Here is a 17,384-nt window from a genome sequence, read left to right as displayed (position 1 = left end):
CAACAACTCCCATCATAGTTATCAGTGGATCAGTGCTCAGGCAGACTGTGGTAGCTGTGGTTCAGATGTATTTACTGTGGTGTAATATCTCATTGATGTGAGTGACAAGGTGTAGATTGAGAATTTAACTCACCTCTGCATCATGGAAATCAATGGAAGCATAAATACAGTTTAAATGTTGTAATTCAGGGCTACAGTCTGAGCTCAGCACAGCTCACGTTCAGATTTTTAGCGTGCGAATGATCCGACGAATTTGAGCTGAAACTGTGTAATGGACAACCTAAAAAAAAAGAGGTGGGATCTGCAATTAGTCTTTAAATAATTGTTTTTCAAACATTGTTCAAGGCTGATCAAAGTGCAGACAAGGTTAATAATGAACAGTAAAATATAAAGTGAATCTAGTTTTTTTGTGTAGGTAAAATGCAACTATTATTCACCAATATGCACAGAAAAATAAGTAGCTTATGTAATAACATTAAAGAGACTGCAATTAAAAACCATTAATGACCTACAGAAGCAGAGCTTAAATTGAACATGAGGCAAATTGTCATCAGTAATATGATATTAAATAATTGTTTCTGCCTAAGTATTAATAATAGCCATTTAATGTGAGAGATTATGTTATTATTATTTTAAACGGGCCACGATTTTTCATGAAATTAATAACACATTGAAAATAATTTTTTTTAATGAGAAAAAAATTCAGTGATGTCTTATCAAAGGCAGCAAACTGTGATATTTAAATAGAGCCAATATTCTCTTTATCTCTGCCAAAGAATGTCTCCTTTGACCACAGCAGTGTCTAATTTGTGAGCATCTTCTTAAGTATATGATACAAATTCCAGAAGTGTTTCCATCTGGTTGGTGTCCAGGGATATATGCGAATATTACACCTAAAGGTAACCAACATTTTTAAAATTGATATCTAAATAAAAATTTTTAATCCACACACACACACACACATGTCTGGTTCACTATCTTTGTGGGGACTCTCCATAGACGTAATGGTTTTTATACCGTACAAACTGTACATTCTATCCCCTTACACTGCCCCTGCCCCTAAACCTACCCATCACAGGAAACATTCTGCATTTTTACTTTCTCAAAACAACTCATCCTGTGTGATTTATAAGCCTTTTGAAAAGTGGGGACCGCTGGCTGGTCCCCACAATGTAGGTGATCTCAGGTTTTACTATTCTTATGGGGACATTTGGTCCCCACAATGTAATATAAACAAGGGCACACACACACACACACACACACACACACACCAACATTGGGTTTTCATGTTTTATGGGGACATTCATAATCTCCTAACCCTAAACTTACTCATCACAGAAAACTTTCTGCATTTTTATATTTTAAAAAAAACATCACTTAGTATGATTTATAAGCTGTTTTGTTGGGATGTTGGGACATTTTGTCATTAAAGGATTTTGCCATTGAAATTTTTAATATTTGAATATATATAATAAATATATCTGAAGCTCAGGGCCTTCTGTCAGATCACATGATCTCATGTTCTAACTTATTCCTAAAACATAATTCCACCTCACATTATCAGAGAAGTTGTCTTGACGTCTGGGATGTAAAGATCTGGTTCTTATAATTATGCCGTGAGTCAATCCACTCAAAGTGCTTCAGTTACAAATGTATGGTACCATGGCAACAGATATGGCTGACTGTATGATAAAATGATACATTAAAAAAAATCTTTCCGAGGACAGTATACCTTTCTCAGCCGACATATCATGTGAGGTGTTTGATACGTGCTGAAAAGGACACACACTTTTCACATCACAGGAGGCTAAAACCTTGGCACTGCTCCCTAAAAGGGATGAAAACAAGCCATCTAGTCGGACAGAATCAATGTAAAGCCATTACATTAGCAACCCCGGGAGTAGGCAGCATGTGTGTGTACCTGTGCAGCATATAGACAGTGGAGGAGCCAGTGATGGCCTTTTCGAGCATCTGCAGAAATCTGCAACTGCAGGAGCCTTTGCAGGAGTCTGTTGGCATACAAAATCACTCAGAAATATCAAAAAACATGTCTTAAACTGTCTGTGTATGGGGAGGCAGAGAACAAGTATGTGTGTGCGTGTGTGTGTGCTTATTAAAGGTCTGATATTGCCCATGTGCCCTCCTACCGAAATTACACCCATTGTCTGTGTTATTGCTAATCACTGACAGAGCACGTTGTTCACAGCAGGGAAAAAGAGGAAAGAGGGCCATCGAGAACAAGCCTGACTGATTCCCACTGAGCTAGTTTGTTCAGGATATACGAATAGGCTACATCCTCTTATTTGCATGTTTGATTTGCAACATGTTTTGCTCGTTTTTGCAGTTCTTTGTTCTTGTTTACTCAAATTGCGATACATGCGTGTATAAGATCAACAGAGGCTTTGTAAAAATTGCCTCCATTACACATTACACATAATTTTATTATGAATTTTAGACTTTTTTTTTTATAATGATTTAATAATATAACAAGAATGTGTAGACTATTATCACTGAAAGAGCTAGTCAGAAGTTTAAGGACTAGCATACAGCGTCTACAGTTTGAAATTGAAAAAAAACAAAACTGTTGCATAATTACTCCACTAGATGGCAGTACACGCTATTTATATCTTCAAACGGAAAGCAGAGTAAAGATTTTACTTAATAATACTCTGAGACACCGAGGTTATGAAAACAAACCAACAAAGAAATCATACCTGCCAAAATATTTTGATATTTGAATTAGCCTGCTATCCTACAAAAAAATTCTTTGAACATTGGATTAAAATGGCAATTGTCAACAGTCTGAAACACTCACACGAAGGTGAAAGTGCACTAAAACAGGCTTAAAATAAACTTGCCACAGAGAGAAAAAAAAACAAAAAAAAAACATCAAAGATTTTATTACAACACACATCATACAAATTCTTAAAAAATAGTGGGTCAAGAACAAGCTGACAAAATTCTCTCACATGACTTTTTACATATCCCTAGATATCAAACATTAAAAGCATTTCTGTCAAACTCATTACTAGAGAGAAAGGGTCACAGACTTTTTCTTTGTCCTGAAATGAAAATATAGGCTATTTTTTTTATTGCACATTTCTCTGCGTATTTCTATAAAAGAAACCTTAAAGTCTTTACTATAAAAATGTATTAAACAATTATAATGTTATTACCCATAAAAAAGAAACAGATCTTTGAGCACGTCGTCACAATTTGAGGACTTTTCAGCAAAGTTTAACCAATAAAACATTTATGAAGCGCACACAAATTCAAGAAATTAAACTATAATATAGCCTACAAAACAATCAAACCCTTGTTCTGGCCAACAGATATTATAATGAATGAATTAATTTAATTAAATAACTAATTCCTGACAACATCCAAAAACAAATGAGACAACTTTCCCCAACATTTTTGAAAAGTACCCTTGATCATATAGTTAGAGCCTTGTATTAATATATATTAGTGCAGTTTGTTATGTCATCCTACAGCTTAAAATACAATGATATTGTATAGGCCTAATTGTAGTTTAGAGAATAGAATTAACAAAATTATTATAAGACCATTTTATTAAACAAATAGATAACTGGACTTGTGCCTGAGTATGTTATGACAACACCAGTCTCCCCTTTACATTTTTGTGAATATATAGTGATTGAAAGTTATTCATTTTATGTGGTCTTAACTATATATTTACAATTACTTTTGTCTTGTGATCAGATCTCACAGCTAAGAGACAATCAGGGACAGATCAGTTGCACAGTGAATGTTGAAGACAGATAGATTGTTTCTATTTTTTTTTTTAGAAACAATTGTACTATTCACATAAAAGTCCAAATGTACACTTTATAAAACTAGTGTCACTCTAGGGTTCCAAAAGCCTTTCTACAAGTGAGAAAAGCACGCCGCAGAGGCCGACTGTCCACGCGGCCAGACTGCTCAACGCTGCTTTCTATTATGATGTCAGCGCCTGGATTGAATAGCATTCAATATCTCAAGGACGGCCGTTAGTGGAACATCAATAGAATAATACAGAGCAACACTAAACAGTCATTGCTCATAGTTGCCCAGTTCATTTGCCCATTGATTTATTGATATTTCACTGCTTAATGCAATTAAAGCGCAGCAATTAGGGGTGCTGAAAAACAGGTTGTTTGTGTTATTATGTTGCCCTGAAAGCATCTATCCACCCTGAGGCTGTGCCCCTCCCTGGATGTCATCTCTCAATATGATTATGATATATGTTGACCATTTCATATCATCGGACGATTCTAACACAGCATGCAGCAGAGATCTTTTCAAGAAACCATCCATCTGCCCGAGGAATATAATTAAGGATGAAATCTACAGTGGCCGATGTAAAATAAATATAAGCACAAAGCAGTCACCTAACTCTTCCCAGCAGGAAAATTGGTGAGTGTAGTAATTTTCTAACCTGGTTTTGAGATTGAATTTTAACATCAAGTGTGAAGCTCCTGTGGTGAGAAAAACACAACTGTCAGTCCAATAGTAATGCAAAATAAAAGAATGACAAACACTTTTATTGGTTGCCTCCAAAAATAACACAAATAGCAGCTTGTTGATCACTATAAACAAATAAAACTGCAAATGTGGAACTCGAGTGTTTCAAAAAAGGATACGATCCACTTCATCTAGGTCCATTCATTCACTTCCAACCCCGGGCAGCTTGGTTGAAAATCAAAATAAAACACAAGGAACGGTCGTGGAATGACAAAAAGTAAAATTGTTCTCTACAGCCGGCGTCGGTCTACTGGGGTTTGAGCTATCGAGGTACTCGGCTGTCAGAGTAGTAGATATAGGGAGATTTGAGAGCAGATTAATAGACTGCTTTGTGGGTTCTCTCCCTCATTTCTGCTCCCTTACTGTTTTTTAATTCATGCAAAATTATAATAAAAACCTTCGTAGTAACATGCATATTTATATGCAAAGCAGATTTACCTATGGTGCACGGACTGCTGCGTTTGGCTTTGATCTGTGTTTCTGACACTCTCCAACTATAAAGAAGAAAAGAACTTAAAAACTGTAAAGGCTCTTAATTGAACTGAACATAAAAGAAGATACATGGTGTTAATTGGTTTATGCTAAGAATAATTCAGGCCTTAGAGACTACTGTCCCTTACCGGCCCCCCTGCCAAAGTGTCAAGATTTACATCTTTAATTCAAGATTTCCCCGTATTAATTACCTCTCAGCAAGATGTGAATCAGTTCATTATAAAGTATAATAAACGGCAAATATATATATTTTTCTGGTCTGTGAATATAAGTTTTCTTCTGTGAGCACAGTGAAATGTTTCCCCTCTTCTTTTTCCTCGCATATTTTTGGGAGAAACTTGATTTTAGACATCACAATGAAGGCAGATTTATTTATATAAATGTAAGCAGATTTTGACAATAAATACGTGGAAGCTCTGAAACACAAAGTTCTATTTGCTGGCATGCAGTGTTTATTGCACTATGAAAAAAAACAAAAAAACAGAATATGATGTAAAATGCATAAAATGCTAAAGTTAAAATATATAAATAAACAGCAAAGAGATTCTATCAAGCATGAGCACTGAATATTCAATTTCATTTAATCAAAATTCAGAACTTTTCACAGGATTTTTACAAAAGTTAAGCAACTGAATGTAAAAAATAATTTCCACTTACGAAAAATACACAAAATGTGACAACCCAAAACCCATGTGAATGTGTAATGGGCTTCGGTGTCTTCCATTTAGCGCAGTGCTGAAAACAAATCTATCGGCCATGAGACCATTTGAAATTCTACCTCTGCTTCAGACTGCATTCCTCGGCTATGGCACTGCTTGGGCTGAGCATGTTTCATTGTAAAGTAAAGCAATTTCAACACTCCACCCCCTTTGTGACCTTTCATTATCACAGCCCAGTACGTGGCTCCTCTATCCCAGAATCCTTGGCTCACCGCTGAAGATGATAGATGGGACAGTAGAAGCTGCTGGACAACACTAGCATTTAGGGAGGCAGAGCAACACGCATTACCACTAATGCCCCGCAATACAAGCGCAAGGTAACCGCATTGCACTAAGCTTGTATATGTGCACATGACTTAGGCTTGATTTAGAAGTGGTGCTGAAAAATGTTGAATAATATATGCAGTATATTACACAAACAGTTCTCATACACCTTGCATTTTTGTACTGTTTTTGATGTCATTTTATTTCTAAGATTTTACAGTCATTTATTGACACAAAATGCATGATTTTACGTGGCTAAAAACGATTTGATAAGGAAACCTGCGGGGACGTATTAATTAAAAAAGAGAGAATCTAATTAACATTCTACAGTGACTTAAAAGCTGAATATTATTAGAGCTGCAACCATCAGTGTGATGAAAAGAGAAACATGACAGTGAAATTTAAATTCAAAGAGCTGCGAATAATGTACACACAGATCAAAAGAATAAACAGTGGGGGAAAAAAAATAACACCACAAAGTTTAATTTCCCTGCCATGCGAGAACGAGCACAAAAGCACTAGGAGAGAGCGCTCTCACAAACAACAGTCTGCTCGTTGATGAGCTCTAATGCTGCCAATTAAAAGGTGTCACAAACAGACACGCTAGGAGCGCCACACATCCCGAGATTCGTCTGCTCTCATGTGGCCTAAATTCTCTAGATCAATGGCTTCGCCTGCATCACCGAAAAACAAACCAATATGCTCATAATTTCGTCCGCGAGAAATGTTTCATCCTTCACCTTGAGTTTGCATCGGCCCTTCGGCTAATCTGCCGCATGTTGAACCCGCTAGTCATTCCTAGCGGTGTACATTTAAAGCGTATTAGCATTTGTCCCTGCAGTGCGTCTGGGTGCCAAAGAGCCTGTAATTATTATTCATTAGTATTCATTAGTGCTGGGTCCTGCCCGGTGTGTAGCTCATGTTGAATCAGCTCTGGTGTTAGATTTCTGACGAGGCCTGGGTGTGCAGGTCAGGGAGGATTCCTTAATTAGGCTTACAAGTCACAAGTTATTTTCCACGCTCTACACGCGAGGTTAAGAACGCAACTGTGCTATCAGTCCACTAGGACGAGAGGAGGAAAAGCAAGGATAAAAAGAAAACGTGGCTCCTCTCTTTCGCCTCTGTTGCCTGTCTTGTTGCGTTGGACAAGCGTGATTAGTTCAGCAAGGCTCAACGTTCATTATGCGTTTGGCCAGAAGAGAAGGTTTTTACTTTGTAAATCTAACTTTAATTTAAAAGGCATGTTCATTGCGAACGTCCAGTCGGTGAAAAAACCTTGGGATGGGTTGTGAGCTCAGAGAAGGTTGCTGAGAATTCTGGCTCGGCTACAGAGAATTTATCATCAAACTACTCAGCAAAACAAAAAGATGCTAATGCTCCAGAGGCACATGAGATCAAGTATGTACTGGAGGTCCACCATTTGCAAAAAAACTTCTCCCAAGCCTTTGTGTCAGAAACTGGGTATAAGAAATTGAGAGCTGCTGCATTGCGTCGCTGTATTGAGCAAGAACAAGCTGAGTTTGGGTGGTGGATTGAGCACATTTTAGCGACTGTAGATATTGCATCATTATAATTGCATCATGGCTGTATTCAAGTCAACAAATACATAAACATCTAAAATGTTTTTATGGTGTCGTCAAATGAGTCTTGGTGCACTGGTGGTCAGACACACTAACATGTTACATAGTTCACCCAAAAAGGAAAATTCTGTCATCATTTACTCACCCTCATGTCGTTCCAAACCTGCAGGACTTGTTTCTGTGGAAAACAAAAAAAGCTATTATGAAAGTAAGTATTTGACAGCTAATATTAGATACTTGAAAGTGTCTGTACAATATAAAATAAAGAGGGTGACTTTATATTACAGGCATAATGAGACCCAGTAAGGATGCTTCCGTAAGTAATCCCATTCACAAGTGAATCTAAATGAAAAATATTGCTGCTGTTGACCGTTTGGACAATGTGTCCCTGAAGAACATCTATAAAGCACTGAGAAAGGGATATTCTCAATTACACTCCCCATAATGGGAACGATTGTTTCTCGTTCTCAACTGTTTATCATTGCGGTTATCGAGACGTTTATGGTATTCACAATGGAGCAGAAATAATGAGAGAGGAGTGGGTGGGTTAAACATCAGGGTGAACTCGCATTATTCCAACCCCCATCAGCATCAGAGAACCATAAAACCCCACAAATGATAATTGTAATGGTCTATGCGTGTAGGAGGGTGGATTGTAAGCTGGAGCTGAATTTCCCTGCATGGTTTGCGCTGCACAGCTAATTGTGTAATTGTTAGCATGACTGAGTGCGCTTCTTCCAGGCATGCCGGTGGCTCTGGAAAGGACCAAAGTATAACTGAATTAATCTAATCAGAAAATAATTATGCTTGCCCCAGAGAGAGTTGGCTCAAATTTATCAAGCTCTTTTTTTCCGTTAAGCACGCCGCAGAGATGGGATTTACCCATCAGTCCGGGTCCCAATTCTTACAGAGGACATGAGCACGATAGGGGGTCACGTAAGCGCAAGCTGTACACCTTCAGACAAAACGTCCCATTCCCAACGTCACTTAAGTTTAATCTGAGACACATATACGTACAAGGGTGTCACGTTCCTCAAGACCCTCCCAAAAAGAGAGCGCCTCCCATCCGAGCCAACCGCAAGTCCCCCGTAAGAAGATTCCAAAACGCAACTGAACGGATGACATCTTCCCGCGTCTCAAGTGTGCGCGTCTTCCTTTAGATAAATGACACCGCTATATAGGTGCGCTTGACAGCTTTCAGATTGGAGCAGAGAAGAGAGAATTTTTTAAGTGAGATGGGTTAGCTGGGTAAATCTATCAAGGGGTCTGTCCTGGGAGAGAGGCGGTAGAGGGGGCTATGAAAAGCCCCGCTGTGCAGCAAGCTTCCATGCTGCGCACATCCTCGGCTCTCTGACAGTTGTGCTCAGCCTTCACTGTAATAATGAATAAAAGGAAACTCCCTGTAGATTACATATCTTCCATGTTTTGACATTGACCTTAATACATAATTTAACCACAAAGCCTGAAGAGTGTGTAACAAGATAAGATAAGACCAGAAGAAAACCAGCAAACAAGGGTGATGCTAAGTTGCAAATTGGATCCAAGAGGACACAACCGGAGAAATAAGGAGGAGAGGGACAAGTGACAAGGCGAGAGAGGGAGAGCGTACGTGTGTGAAGAGTGACGCTCCAGAGGGCCTGCTGGAAAATATGTCTTGAGCTCCTTAAAGAGCTCAGGGAGCTGTTGAACAGCCTAAGCAGCGCTCTCGATGCCACCTAGTTAATAATTGCTGAGATTGGCTGCTCTGAGCGCAGACGTGCTACTGGCATCTGTGTTCCCATGAACGCCACAGAAAGGCTGCACCGTTTCACCTCTTTCTAAATTCCCAGCGGCCCAACGAGTGGTTCATCTTAATGCCGCCACGTTTGAACCATATATCTATAAAACCAACATGCATTTATGCGCTGGAGATTTGAAATCATATACGAATTTGTTGTCAAGTCTGTTTTCTCAGCATTATGAGGCCGGTGAAGCCATTCGCTTTCGTCAATGTGTATATGTGGCGATGTGAGCGACGAGACAGCCCCTTTGGAGCGCTTGTTGAACTCTTATATCTGCTGTGCATGCACTATATGACAGGAAAGGGACAGCCGTAAAGAGCCATCACATCAAATTGGTGTCATCGCATGACAATGCAGTTTGACACGCTGTTACTCCATAAATTTGAAGAAAATGTCACGCGTAGCTCTGTGTTGACCTTCCTTTAGCATGAAACTGTCTCCCTGGAACAGAATGTTTTTCTTTACAGGACTTTCTAGTAAGTGAAAGAATGAAATGTTAATATTTTGACTTGAGTCAGGGCTTTTTTTTTTCTCACTAAGTGGGAAAAAATAACTATTATTGTCATTGTTTTTTTTCTTCTAATCCAGACTTCTTACACATTTTTTCCCAGCACTGATTACTTATACTTAGCGTCCGCCCACATGCACTCACACATCAAAACATTAGGTGGCAGTAATGAATATCCCATAATTCATGCTAATACTTGACACTATGCAAATGAGGACTGAACATGCGTTCCTACTTCTTTTAAAGGAATAGTTCCAGTGCATGACTCTGGTTACATTTCTGCAAAAGTGCTAAATGTTCCTTTACAGTACATACATTTCACTGCAGTTTCCAGATAAAATGAACACTTGAGGGAGTAAAACACCCTCAGATTCCAGATTTTCAAATAGTTGTACAGTATCATAACAAACCATACATCAATGAAAAGCTTATTTATTCAGCTTTCAGGTGATGTATAAATCTCAATTTAAAAACAAATTGACCCTTGTGACTGCTTTTGTGGCCCAGGGTCAGATTTTAATGCCTTATTCTGTATGACCATATTCTACATCCCTAATCATACCCAATTCCTACCCAATACCTAACAGCTACCTTAACTATTAATAAGCAGTAAGACGGAGTTTATTGAGGCAAAACTCGTAGTTTGTTAATAGTGAGAATTGGACCCTAATCTAAAGTGTGACCAAGTTATGATTACAGGGGCAGATTATTGATTAATAAAGACTTATGTTTTGTTGCACAATACTATGGCATGACCTCAACCACTTTGACCATGTTTTGACGTTTGCATCACATAACCAGCTCCATATGTAAGGCTTTTCTGACATAGCAAACTTGCTTGATAGTGTACAGCATTGCTCTTGCGATGCAGAGCTCTTGGATACAAGTCCCGTGAAACACAAGTCACGGCACTCCAAAAAAGAGTTCAAAGCCTCCTGGAAGGAAATTAAAACAGCATTGATGTAATAAAATATTGCATGATCCGTGTATTAAACAATGTAATAAAATGTTGCCACAGTCACATTGAACTGTTTCTGAGAATATTTAACACCCTATTTAGCACCAATCACCGGACATTTCACTTTGAAACTGAAGTGATTTTTTTTTTTTTTTCACCAAACTGAGCTGTTTAATAATTCACCCTCATCTGCAATGGAGAATAAAACTATAATGCTTAGAGTGCCTCTTGTGGACATCTTGTGGTTATTTTTTAATGGGCCTGGGTTGGATAGTTCATCTAAAGATGAAAATTCTATAATTTTTACTCACCTTTTTTCCCTCTTTTTTGTGAAACACAAAAGAAAATACTGATCAATGGGAAGTCCAATGTTGTTTTGGACTCCTTTGACTTTCATTGTTTGGACAACAACAACAAAAATCCTTCAGAATATCTTATGTTGTGCTCTGCAAAAGAAAGAAAGCCATACAGGTTTGGAATAAATTATGACACAATTTTCATTTTTTGGGTGAACTATCCCTTTAAAGCATGCATTACCTTTATGCCAGGCTGGAATAATTAAGAGAACTTAATTGTGTGCCTCATTTGTTGCATGTAAAAACAAATTCCTCAGGAGGTGCCCTTAAGGGCACAGCAAATAGCACAAAAATCAGTGATGATGCAAGTCATATGCTTCTTAAGATCTCCTTTGCATTGCAAGCAAGCTGGGATTCTCATTATGATGATGATGATGATGATGATGATGATGGTGGTAGTGATGAATATGAAGATGGTTGAATATGAGAGCCCCAGATCTCCCCTGCAGCTGGACAGTGACCTCCTCCCCCCTTTAGTCCTCAGCGGGGCGCCTGGCTGAGGAGCCCCCACCTCCCCTAAACTCCAGCCAGCTTCACTCCACAGCGCCATTTGAAGTCCTGGAGCCCAGTCTGCATATTAACTAACTACTGCAAATGTGAGCCGAGCAGGCCGATAAATAAAAGATTTGTGAGGCTCTGCAAGGTTTGTGGGCTCTCTCGCTCTTGCACTCTGTCAGCCAAGCCCCAGAGCCTGCCCTGTCACACCAGATGGAAGGCCCTCGAGACCCCCAACTTGGCCGCCTTACAACTGGCTCTGAATCGGCTCCAAACAGCTCCAGCTGTGTGCCGGGGCCCTCGCCATCGGTGCGACGGTGGCCGAGGATGGAACGAGGCTTTCCAGGGAGAAGGAGGGGCACTGTCAGTACAGCACTCATCCAATCAGCCTGTAAACAGACTCATTTGACACCAGTAATTGGAGGGAGATCAGAAGGCTTCAGCCAAGAGGGGGTGGGGGGTTGATCCTATCAGAAAATGCTCTCCCAGATCAAAGATTTACACTCTAAAATCCTTGATTATGTGACATGGAGACACATTAGATGCATTTTTCCTTGCACTGGCAGGGAGAGATGAGCCGCGTGGACAGCGCCAGAAAATCCAGCTGATCAGCCACATTCGTTGGCATAATGTGGCGTTTGACTGAGGAGGGGAATTAGAAACTGCACAAACGGCATTACGGAGAGGCCTTTGATTTTGTCGGCAATTAAGTTAAAAAAGGAGGCTTAGAAGTAGAAAAAGGCCCAGGGACGCATCTCAGATTCCATTGTTCTATCCAATTGATTTTGAGCTTGGCAATTTTGTTTGGCAATGTTTTCTTTTCTTCGTAACTTCATGTCTGGAAGCCAATTATTTGAGCTCCTCATACTTGAGCACAGCATAATGCACGTTGTGCATCTCCTCTCGCTGACTAAAACCTGTCCACTAATGATCAACCACCTGCACAATGGAGTTTCGTTGCCCTATTAGCTTTCATGTCTGAACCTCCAGACTCAACTTCCTCGTCTGCTTTATTCTACATGGACACACTCGTCTTCATGTTTTTGGACTTGAATTGGAGCTGGTTTGCAAAGAACTTATTTTTTCTGTGGAGAGCGGCAAACGTTATGAAGATTTAACTTTCTCCCTTTGATTCGCTCCTGACATTCATCCTTCAGCCTCTCTTTAAAGTTCCACTTTCAAACCCTAATGGCTGTCATGTCATTTTGTTCTCTAGACTCTTACTCAAAGTGTCATTGGCATAATGGCCGTCCGCCGTTGGCCTCTTTTGATCATCCATGCTGTGTGCGAGAGGTTCTAGTGTGGATACTGGGGGGTAGAAGAGGGGCACTTGACAATCGCCAAACCCCTCACCCATTCTTGGAAGAGAGCGCTTTGACCGGAAATCTAAAATTCACTTTCAAATGGTTCATTTCGTTTAATAGCTTCACAGAAGCAGTACACTCATTAAAATGCGTGAGGAAGACACGTGTCAGATTCTTCCTGTATCAGCATCTCAGGCGCATCTCGGAGATAGAGAGAGAGAGAGAGAGAGAGAGAGAGAGAGAGAGAGAGAGAGAGAGAGAGAGAGAGAGAGAGAGGCCGCACCATCTCCTCATTGCTTTCTCTTTCAGATCCATCATTCTCATGCGCTGCCCACCACACCTGCACATCCAGGCGTTGTGATGGACCATCCAGATGGTACTGAAACGTCTCATTACTTATATGTATTAAAAAAACACACACACACAGAGATTCAAAATTATTAGTTCCCAGAGTAAGTTGTGCAAACCACAGCACATCAAAAATAATGAATACATATCAATCTTTTTTCTTATCACATCAAAAGGAGTGTTCACACTGACAGCAATTTTCAGCCACAAGAGTTGGCCATTTCTGGTGACATGAACAAAGTTCAACTTGTAAATGCAAATGAGCAGCAACAAATGTTATATGGCAGTTGCCGAGTGCAGACAGTGATCCGCCTGACATCATGACGAACATGGTGACTTCCAGCGACAAGCTAAAAAATAAAACACAAACTAAACACAAAACACAAAAACTAAAAACACAAGCTAAAAAATAAACAGAACTATATCATTTTCAAAACGACAAAAAATATAGCTTACAGCACAAAGAAAGAAAATCCAACTCTGAATATAGGATTAGCTTCAAAAGGGCACCTTCAAAGACCAAAGTAAACTTTTAAATTCTCAAATATTAATATGAGCAGGCAAATCTGGGCAGTGTAGGCTTATCATATACTGTATGCATGATTGTCTATCTTATGTGATGACCCCATTTCACATATTTAAACAGAGGATGAATATTGTTGCCATCATGAAGAAAAAAGAACTTTTCTGCCAAAAAAGTAAACTTTAGAACACACACTTTATCAATCAGTTTGTTTGTTTGTTTATTTATTAGACCAAGTCTGAATTTGCCCTGGCCTGCCCCAACAGAGAACAATGATCAGAGCATGTGGCCAAGTGAATGTGATGCAAGGGGCTAGAGAATAAAAGATGTCTCTTTCAATAACACACTTTCAGTATGTATTGAAAGGCATGTCAATTTCACTTTTCACACAGAGTGCTAGAGTTGGAAGAGAACAAGTTTTTCCATCGTAGACGCATTGCCATCCAAGTCACTATTGTGCAGTACTTAACCTGTATGACTGATACTTAAAACACAGGGAAACAGCAGGAGAGGATGGGATTTCAAAGCTCAGCAACATAACAAAAAAAACAAGGCAACACAATCAGCACATTCACCAGGAAAGCATGCATAAAGGGCAGAGTGAATGTACCTCCTCCTGAACCCTCTACCCGATTCTGCGTTCGCATTGGGGGAAAAAATCCATCATATTGTCATGTAATTAGCGAGAAAAATAAATTCTTCAAATGGCGGCCGTCAGGGAGGAAAATCTATACAACAGGAGAATGATAATGTTTGAAAGGGGAGATCTCACAGCTTTTCAAGTGCTCAAGTGCTAGGCTGCAGAAATGAATCTCCAGAATTGAAACCTACAACTTCCACATAAATCTGACAGAACTGCCATAGTCTTGCACTGTTGCACGAAATTAACTCAGACATGTGATAGGACAACTTAGACCTGAAATCATGTGGGGGCAAACTCCGTAGAGACGAATCGCCTTTGTTCACCGTTGGACACATTTTTCCCTTCCATTTGGGAATCTGACAAAAGTCATGTTCTGCCCTCTGACTGCTCCCAGGAACTCATCAGCGCTCTACCTCAGTTCTAGCCGAGCACGGTGCCGGTCTTCGAGGCCACCTGGATTTCACGCCTAGCAAGCAGAACGTCTTCTTGCGCTATGTATTTTACTCTAAAAAACACTTAAAACCTTTAAAGACCCTGTTTATGAACTACAGTGAACTTTAAAATAAGAAAACAGAGCACAACGGTTAGCTGAATATTGAATAAGCCTGACAGAGGACAAAGCTGACCGATATTGATCACAGTCTCCACTCCCAGCGCTGAGGCGGATTCTCTCACCAGCATATTTTTGTCAGTTTTCAGCTGTAAAACACATCCTTATCTACTATGTACAGCGGTAATTGGCAGACATTATTTCAGTGGTAGACCTCTATTTTTTTCTTCGCTAACTTGAGCAACTGGGAATACATGCTAATGGTTCAACAGAGCCTCTGGCTCATACTTCAGCATTCAGCCTCCTGAATGTATGTTTGCTAAATGGCCTCAATTAGGAGTCTGGCAGGAAGACCTCCCTCTCTCCATATAAAGCACATGTTGTCCATCTCGCTCAAACCATCGGTTTATGCCCTTCATTCTTTTCAATGAAAAAGTGTGTCTGTCAGCCGTTCGACGGGGGGAAAAACCCTCAACGAAAAAAACAAAAACAATCTGAAATAATGATTTTCACAGTGCATTATTCAGCATTGCTCACATATTAACGAGGCTGCGATTATCTTTTAAAAAAATAGCATCAAATATTTATCAGATTTTAATTACACTGCACTTAGTTATAATTGAGCCTAATTAATAATAACCCAAAGCCATCTACAATAAACCGTTGGAGTTTGTAAACCAGCTTGGTGCAGAAAAAAAGGCAACGAGACAATGTCAAAGCATTAGTTTTTTAAATTTGTGGATGATTTATAGGTTTGATTTAAACATACGCCAGCAATGATATGGCTGCCATCATATGCACGCAGTAAATAATGCAGGGCCAATAGCTATAGTCTGGTCTCACCTCTCAGTGGTAGTGATGCCAGTTTGTGGCATGGAGCTGCCCATGCAGTAGGACTTGTTGGCTAGTCAGCCTTAATGCCAAACCATGTCAAGTGGGAAGCCGTCAGCCATCATGCAGACAGCTGGATAAACACTGCCAGACTGACCCTCTGAGAAGAGCTCCGCTATGGACACTTTGTGCCGAGAAGTGTCCAAACAAACATAAAAATACAAGTGCATAAACTGAAAATAAACTTTCCGGCCAGCCGCGGCCTGAATACCATTAGACATAATAAACCGGTGGGAGACAGTATCAAAATGGCGTCATGTCAGTGACACCGACATGTATCTTGGTGCTCATTATTATCCTTGAACAGCACCAATTTACATCTAATGCAATGACTAATTCAGATCCAGTGTTGTCAAGAGGCATAGGAAATGCCCTGGCAGAGATGACAGTGTTCCTGTCAGGAGGTGCAGGATGGAGGATTCCTTGGGGCAATGATTTAATGCCCATGTCAAGTATTGCTGTCAGGCTTTCTTAGCCGACCATTAGGATTCAGTATGCGCTGCAATGGACTTGGGCCCTGGCTAGTTGAGATTCATACTTGCATGGCAAGAACGCCCTATTCTGAAGTTATTACCCTTTGGCTGTAAACTAGCATTAAGGCTGGTAAAAAAAGGGTAAAAAGAAACAAAATTGTGTGACCTAGCAGGGCAACAAGAAAACCATGAGCTGTTTGTTCTTTCCAATTTCCAAACAATGTTTATGCAGTGTTTACAGCCCGCTTAGTTACGTTGCTACAACAACAGATTTCATGCAAGCCATTTGTGACTAAAGTTAATTTATTCCATGATATCCAATGATAGATTCTCTCAAAAAGTGGCAAAAAAAAAAAAAAAAGATATATTGCTGTGTGAGCATGGGGATTTTCAAACGGAAAGGAACTAAATACATACACCGTAAATAGAAATGAGAGTTAGGAGCTGTCATGATTTTTAATTCATTTTTTAAATTTCATTTCTAGCACATAAAGTCTTGATTACAAAAAGCTGTTGGAATATATCCACTGTTAAAGCCCAAGAAAAATAGTACATTAAAAACAATTTATTGTTTTACCACCATTTATTTGTTTGACAACATCAAAACTGTAAACAGTGAAATACAAAAAAAATACATTTTTTTTTTTTTAAATCAGTGAGGATCTAAATACATATAGAGAGTTAGAAGAGACAGAGGCTGGTTGCTTCTCATTTATTGTTTAAAGTGAACTTCAAGCACATACCTTAAAAGTATTATTTACAAAATACTGTTGAATATATCCATTGTTTAAGTCTAAGAAAACACATACAGTTCATTAAGCCACCAAAACAATTCATGACAACATCAGAAATGTAAAGTGTAACATACAAAAATGTCAATGCATTGTTACTGTCAAAAAAGTATTTAATATGGGAAAAATAAATAAGAGGTGTGCTGCTTTGTGAGAATAGGGATTTTCTCAAAAACTCGTAAAA

General features: G+C 39.4%; 1 protein-coding gene across 2 annotated transcripts in view; it reads right to left on the bottom strand.

Annotated features, from left to right (window-relative positions):
• The window catches only part of LOC307164681 (uncharacterized protein), a 54,099-nt gene that overhangs the window by 1,272 nt on the left and 35,443 nt on the right, over nt 1–17,384 (bottom strand). The window contains exons 2-7 of one of the 2 annotated variants that reach the window (XR_013822317.1): nt 7,725–7,757; nt 4,963–5,018; nt 4,439–4,478; nt 1,922–2,009; nt 1,733–1,828; nt 134–280 (exon numbers count right to left, since the gene is read on the bottom strand). Coding sequence is in view for 1 of the 2 variants with exons in the window: in XM_079881722.1 (XP_079737848.1) it covers nt 192–280; nt 1,733–1,828; nt 1,922–2,009; nt 4,439–4,478; nt 4,963–5,018; nt 7,725–7,730 (375 nt within the window). In the remaining variant the exon portion in view is untranslated. Of the gene's footprint in view, nt 1–107; nt 281–1,732; nt 1,829–1,921; nt 2,010–4,438; nt 4,479–4,962; nt 5,019–7,724; nt 7,758–17,384 lie in introns of those variants that run through there. The other variant, XM_079881722.1, reaches the window with a different exon arrangement.

The sequence above is a fragment of the Squalius cephalus genome (genome assembly GCF_949319135.1).
Source record: "Squalius cephalus genome assembly, chromosome: 9".
NCBI lineage: Eukaryota > Metazoa > Chordata > Actinopteri > Cypriniformes > Leuciscidae > Squalius > Squalius cephalus.
The sequence above is the reverse complement of the archived record's forward strand: the minus strand, read 5'-3'. Positions and strand labels throughout refer to the sequence as shown.